The 7,551-nt window shown below is 44.9% G+C and overlaps 1 protein-coding gene across 1 annotated transcript in view; it reads right to left on the bottom strand.

The window, feature by feature from the left end:
* The window catches only part of T265_01963 (hypothetical protein), a gene marked incomplete at both ends in the record, with an annotated part of 64,720 nt that extends 58,330 nt beyond the window's left edge, over window positions 1–6,390 (bottom strand). The window contains 5 exons of the mRNA XM_009166101.1: window positions 2,757–2,941; window positions 4,856–5,100; window positions 5,733–5,844; window positions 5,877–6,104; window positions 6,148–6,390. Coding sequence (XP_009164365.1) covers window positions 2,757–2,941; window positions 4,856–5,100; window positions 5,733–5,844; window positions 5,877–6,104; window positions 6,148–6,303 — 926 coding nt within the window. The remainder of the gene's footprint in view (window positions 1–2,756; window positions 2,942–4,855; window positions 5,101–5,732; window positions 5,845–5,876; window positions 6,105–6,147) is intronic.
* Between the last annotated feature and the right edge of the window lie 1,161 nt (window positions 6,391–7,551).

Genomic DNA, 7,551 nt, shown 5'->3' with positions numbered 1-7,551 from the left:
TGATGTCTCCTCGTATGGTGACGAAACGTTTGCAAGCCAATTGCCAAGCTCGGCGAACAGATCAACAGCCATCTGATCAACAACCAACAAACTCACCCGAGCTACCAATATTTCATCACATTACCAGGTATAAGGTTGCTGAAAGCCCTTCGACAATTAGACTCCTCCACAAGGGTTTGGTCACCTGACGCTCAACTTCAAACGCCTAATCCCAACCACTAGTAGATCTGATCTCCTTAATCCTTGAACAATTCTGCCCATTCACTAGCAGCCAGCCCACAACAAAAACAGACGCACGTAGTGGGACTATAAAAAACTGCCTGAATGCGCAGACGTAATGCGCACAAGAGGGGCCGGCCACCGATTAGTGGTGAGTGTGATCTGGAACCTGAATATCAGGCGATCTGGTCAGTGCAAATGGCGAAGCCCAATCAGAAGAAAAACAAGCTGTAGACTGCGTATTCAAGTACTCACTACTGTTTCTTTGTACATAGTATGAAAATGAAAACTGATCAAATGAGTAAAACGAACTAAGACGTCACGAAGAGATAATTATCTAACAGTAGTGGACAAACGCTTTTTCCATCTGATAGCAGGCTGGGGTGTAGACTGAGTACAATTGAATGCTGTTAAGGAGAAATCCATTCTGGAATCAGACAACAAATAGATCAACAGTACAATCATAAAGGTCGCATTGCGACGAATTCCCACTGAATATCTATGTTAGATCGGACGTAATGCAGTTTATCCAATACTCACGGTAGAATGCAATAGCTGTTATCGTAGTTCGCCTGAACGTGATTCATGCGGAATATCTCATTGAGAAATTATAGAAACATGGTTCATGGCGTCCGTTGTCTCTTTACTGAGGAGAATAAAATCTATGACCTATCTCATTGGTTTACAAAGAAAGCGAGAACTCCCTTAATCGAACATTCCACTCAGGGAGCACGGATGAGGATAGATGACTGCATCGACAGCATCACCAGTGGTTGCTTGATGTACGTCATCATCAAAGAACATCAGTGTTGACACTGGTGCTTCACTACACGACATACACGCAGAATTCGTATCCCTTAAATAAAACCAACGACCTCCAGGAGCTGCATGGTATTGTTTACTTTGAGATGAACGTCAAGTTTTCTGTCGCACAATAATCACCGAATAGAAACCAAAAATGCTAACTTTGCTACAGCGGTCCATTGGTGAACGGGTCTAGATTGGAGATGGAGACTGCACCACTGATTTCGTGCGATGACTGTGGGCATTTTTAACCAAGTCGATAGAAGAAAATCTCACATACATTCTCCCACCCACTCAACGATTCCTCCTCCAGTACGATCGCACGACTAAAATAGAGTTTGCCTCCCTGAGCTGAAACCACGTCACTAGTAATGACGAATTGATCTGTGGCATTGTAGTGAGGTTGCGTTTGAAATGATTTTCTGTAAATGGGTCAGCTCTGACGCGGCGAAAGGAGGGGTACGGTAGTCTTCCTAATAAGCTCTTCGCAAAGAGGGGAGATGCACACCGTGAGACCTGGCTCCAAATTGATACAATTTTGGAGAGAAACGAACCGTTTCAAAGGTAATAAAATTCCAGAAAGGGAAACCAATGTACTTGTTTATTTTATGCATTACCACCATGTACGCGCCCAACTGACCGAATTAAGTCAAGCTGATTGCAGACCCTTCGGTTGACCCCATTCAGTCTCCTCTGGTTGGCTAATCGAGGTAAATTTTACAGGCAATGTCCCTCCGAGGACAGGCAATATCTAGCCAGTCCTTGGAGAAGGTAAACAACCGTTCAGCTGTAGCATCTTTTCGGTACCTAGCTGCCATGTCAACGGAAGGATGTTTGAGGGCTGGGATACTTCCGGGTTGCCCAAGCCTAGATAGGAGCAGTCGGGATGCTGAGGTGGGGGTCGAACCAGGGAACTGCCGATCCGTAAGCTGGCGCCCTAAACACTGAGCTATCTCGAAAGTAAGCGGATCTCCAAAAAGTCAACAAAAGTGATGTTGAGGTTCCTGATACGGAACTTTGAAAGGAAAAGTCTACGGTACTAGTTACATAAGGCTATACAAATTCATACAACAACGTTCAATTATTCACGTTCCTAGCGTCAACAAGTGCGCAGGTTCGTCACCGACTGGCACAGTGCAGTGTCAACGCCCGCACGCCAAACAACAGTGAGCAGAATGTAGGCTTAGTAGTGTGGGTTGCGGTCGTCCCTTCCGACGACAGTCTCGTGATCCTCATTGACGGTGCGATCACAAGGAACTAATGAGAAAACAAGCTCAGAAAACGGGAGACGAAAGCGCATGGGTAAGCAGGTCAGCTGGATACATTCACACATGCGAATACGCAGGTGTCGGATGAGACGGTCTTTTGGGAAAGGCCAGTAATGGGTACAAATGAGCACAAAAAGTAGACATTAAAAGTATATGGGCGGAGTAAGCAGATGAATCGAGGAATTAGCATGAGTTATATTCAGAAGAAGAATAGCTGCAAAAAATGAACGCCACTTAGTGGCTCCAAGGGGGAAACAAATGCCCCTGACTGGCAAGCCTGGCCATTTCACCCTAAGCTGATGCTTTGGGTGCTTTTCCTCAACGACCGCCCAGTTCGGCGGTCTCAAAAGAGTTTAGCGACTGACAGAATCTGGTCGAGACTAATACCAACCAGTGGCCAGGTAAATCTGGACGTCCGGGCCGACAAAAAACCGTACAGCGATGTGCACTGGTAGATTGACCTACACGTTGGGCGAGGACTGAGAGTTCGAACCGAGGACCGTACGTGTTCCGGAGTCCACGCCACCTTGCAGCTGATCTAGCAAAGCCAGGTTCTCCTGTCGTTCTTCTAGGAGCCGTTTCTCGCGCAGTGCGCGCTGTTCTCTTATTTGTTCATCCAGAGCATTCTTCCACTGGCGTCGTTGCTCTTCCTGCATGGAAAGTGAAGATCAGGAAGACATGGACCAGTCAAGCAAACAAACAGAATGCGTGGTAGATTTCGCGGTAACGTCGGCAGAGGTTTAGAATAGATGGGGGAAAAGATACTGCTGGAAGACTGTGTGGTGATGAAATGCAGAAACAACAACGATGAGAAATCGTCTGCCCGATGGATCATCCCGAAACACTTAGGATTAAAATAACGCTCCAAACAAGCGCAACAAGTATTTTGGTAAACATGACATTGCCACCACGACATAACCATATTGAACTATCTTCGCAGCACAGCCATCACCATAGATTCAGACCGGCAGATTATTCCAAGGAAATCAGGATCGGAAGCGCAGCGAAAGACAAAGGAGGAATGTGCATCCAGGGCGGTTGTTGATGCATCACATCACATGGGCTAATTCACGATGGACGGATACAACAGCTTGCGGAAACAGTGATGCTTCCACAAATGTCCGGAGATCAACGACGTCTCAGCGGACCACTCGTTCTCCCAAAAGTGACTTTGATTTCAATAAAGGGGCTCAAGGTCGCAGCAGATCTAGTCTTCATAGCGTTTAAGTATCAGGGCTATTCATTTGTGCTATTATTTCTGCTGGTGCGGAGGTACGCTCGCGAGTTAGTTTCTATGCCAGCTGCGGAACAAGGCGAAGAAACGAAACGGGAAGATGAAAATAAAGTCAATTTACTCTTTAAATGCTCTTCTTCGTTTTCTGGTGCCGATTTACAAGTTTTCCACCAAATGATACCTTCCAAAACGAGATTTTTGGCCATGCTATCATTAAGCATATTCTCTTTCTGGATTGTACGCGTAATACCCGAATAAAGTAAAGGTTGTAACTAATTATTTTGCTTTCTACCCATTACTTCCGCGACAGAGAGAAACTCGAAGTAAGAATGACCTTTCGCAGTATACTGAAAGAACGATGACGCGCGAAATCAGTTGAAGACCACTGTAGCAGAACAAACGCAGTTTCCAGGACAAGATATATACGTGCACAATAAACGAAGCCGCGTGCGGCATACGCTAAGTGCCGCGCGGGACCATTGGAACACCCTATGCACACTGCATTACCGATTACACTAGGACATTCGGGATAGCCTAGTCGTTAGAGCGCGAGCTACATCCTGGAGGAACCGTGGTTCGAACCCAAACCGGGTTTTCGACTATTCCTCTATATACTTGAGTAACCTAGTAGTATCTCAGCTATCGTGCTTCCTTTGGATTTGAGGGCGGCTACGCGATAAAATCGCCAGTCTTGAGTGGTTATTTATATTGCTTTTACTATTAGTATTATTATTGCGCCGATGAAGTCAACTAAGAGGCACAACGGAAAACATCTGAACTCAGAGGCAAGTCACAGGGTGTAAAAGACAATATGATAACTGCGCTAGTCATAGAACCTGTAACTCCGTTACATCGTACTTGCATGCAGTTTGTTTAAGAAAATTTGAGAATAGGAAAATAAATGACCTTCATTTTATGCACAGAAAGTAAGCAGTCATCACGAGCAACAATCTCGCAATTGGAATGAATTCATACTACTCAATGCGTCTTCATCATCAACATCATCATCGACAGCATCAGTGCGTCTTACGAGTAAATAAGTCACCACAAATTCAGCCGGCGTGAACGCATAGTCGTGCACTGCATGGCAATTACTTTCTCATATGCAACCTCAACCCACTTTACCGGAGTTCATGCCCGGTACTGAGCGCGTCGACAGTGTGGCCACAAGAAAACCACAAGTAAGTCAATAGCAAAAAGCAAAAAGGATATCAGGGGAGCCGCTTAAAGGGACTAAATTAGTGAAGAAAAAACATAGCCTCTGGTCTCCAAGGCACACAGAAGAGAACAAGAATACAACAGAAACATGTGTGAATGATGTGAGCCGCACTCGCTTCAATAGATCCACATCTTGGTTCACCGCAAAAGCCATCGGAGTGAGAGCTGGAAGTGATGTAGCACTTGTGTAGGTTAAAGACGCCTTGCCAGCCAGCTGATCGTTCCGAGTGGCTGTGGTGCGTTGGGGATCGGGACAAGCGTCAACAAAAGACTGAGATGAACGATGGTTCCTTATTGTGGAGTTGCCCAGAGATTCAGTGCCCCATGACGTTTGAGCGGCCAAAGCGGCCATTTCCGCTAGAAACAAGTGAGAGTGGGAGATCACTTCAAAACTTTGACTCGAGAGGAAATAACGACCTTAACGTCAAACTGCGAACCTGACACTTTCGAAATTACTGGTACTCTTCAAGGATATGATCACAGATGAACATGAGCTCGCTTGGGAAGACGACCATGGGATAAGCTGTAGTGACAAATGTCATGCAGGCTAACGGTTATTATCGTGTTCATCCTCAGGTTTCGGGATTGTACCGCATCGGCAAACTAAAGTTCCGCACCACAATTTGAGCCGCAGGCTACACGATAAAGTACGCACAAAATGAATGAAAGCTACTTCCGAAAAACAGTCAATCCCCAAAATAACAAACAACTACTGTATCCTAGACAGCATCCATGGCACAGAATTTAAAAAAAGTCAGCTCAGGAGAACAAAGAAACCAGACCCCCCTAACAGCTGACTCATCCTCTAGGGAAGAAGCGTATAGTGAAAACAGCATACCCTATTGGACTACGTTCACCAGTCGACTGTGGTGCTAAAATGTCCATGGCATGAGTACTTCAATAGAACATTGAAACAGTGACAGTATCTTGGAGACTGCACCCGAATTGGCCTGTTCAACAATCTGGCCCAAATACCATGGGACACTAACCTCTTTCGCTCTCCCATTTCAAGCGCTTTTTCTCCGACACTGACATTGGGACCGGTTGAGCGGCTGGAGCAGCCAAAGTAGAATGAGATTTACTCTCAACCACCTCCGAGGTCTAGGAAGAATTAAATGTCAAATGGGTTTTACCTCACTATTAGGTAGAGAACATGGCAAAACACACTCTACGGTCGTGGAAGAAGAGAGGTCACTGCATTTCGCGGACGTCTTTCCTAATTTGGATTTTGCATCAAGATACACATCGGCGAGCACTTTGACCAAGGAGGCTTCTGGCAGTTTGTCTTGATTAAATTCGGCCACTTGGTGCATGACAGATTCGATGAGATCATCGTCACCCAACGGTATTCTGGCTTTTAACTACAAAGCAAAACTAAGTATGAAAAAGGCGAATCTAACGAACTTTGGGTGGTGTACTTTGCTTCGACAAAGTGGCTCGATGAGAACCAGGAACTACAAGAATATGTGGAAAGCAAGGAAGCGATTTACCATCATTAGCACTTCGTTGGAGTAAAGACTGGATAGACTCTAGCTGTCTCGATCCGACAACTGCCGACATACTGAGTTTCCCAGGAGTTTTGTTTTTCACTTCGGAGGCTCTTCTATCGGTATGTGCTCGACTGCTGATTTTTGTAACCGAGGGTGCCTGGGGTGGTTTATTGTTTCTGGTGCCTACTGCAAAAACATTACTCGAGTAAATAAATATAACTTACAAGTAGCGGTCACATTAACCCTCGATCTTGCTTGACTCATATCACGATAGGCAGCTGCATAACCAGTGAATGGAAATCAGGGCTCTACTAATAAAACTGTACTCGGGAAGCTGAAATGGAGAGTGATGTAAGATTCAAGCAACATTCAGCAATAGGTTTTATTGAACGTGAGCTACTAGACGCCCAGTGGTCGAAACACGTTTCTGGAGACCTCATTGATGACGACGCAAGATGATACATTCAATCACCTGTAATACTCCAATATGGATTTCACGGTCAAGATGGATGTGATCAATGGTGAAGTTCTACCAAAAACAAGCCAACCACGAGTACGTCACCCACCTCGAAGTGTAGACCCGACGATCCTACCTAATGACCTTGTATGATACATTCGTTGCCGTAAAAACGGCAGCTCATTGTAAGGAGGATAAGTAAACCGTGGCTTGATGCAATTTGTGATAAGTCTAGTTCTAAAAATTTAAAGATAGTAAAAAGAGGAGAACGAGGATAGCGGTGAGGAGCTTTAAAAGCTGGTGATGCCAAGAAAACAAACGTCGCGGTAATTCAGAAGATATGGGGGAAGGTACCTTCATTTACGTTCATTCATTTACGTTACGTCAGATGCTTGAGCAGTGCCACGTACATTTCTGACCAACCATCAGTATTTCTGAATTCAACGAAGCTATCAAATCATAAATACACTTGGACACAGAGGAACATAGTATAAATTCGCCAATGTGCTTCGTGCCTTCGTGATCGTGTATGAGTTAACAATCGAAGTTTCCAGTATTCCAAAAACTAGTTGGGTTTGGAAAAACGGCACCATATCACCCCTATTATTCGAGGTTGGTATTGATATAATCATGGGATACAAACTCAAAGGGATCCTAAATTAATGAGTAGAATATGACTGTCGTGCTCCATTCTGCAGACAATCTCTTTCTCTATTTAGCAACAAGTTTCGTTATATAGGTAACCAGGGGTTCTCCACCTTCTTCAAAGAGGGATGGACACATACTGACCGGTCCTGGTGAGTTCTCACGCTTCAATATGGATACTTCGTATTCTCCTTCTTTTTTTGACTGGCGATTAAG

The sequence above is a fragment of the Opisthorchis viverrini genome (genome assembly GCF_000715545.1).
Source record: "Opisthorchis viverrini unplaced genomic scaffold opera_v5_22, whole genome shotgun sequence".
NCBI classification, from domain to species: domain Eukaryota; kingdom Metazoa; phylum Platyhelminthes; class Trematoda; order Opisthorchiida; family Opisthorchiidae; genus Opisthorchis; species Opisthorchis viverrini.
Note: the sequence above shows the minus strand (reverse complement) of the source record. Positions and strands in the feature narration are given on the sequence as shown.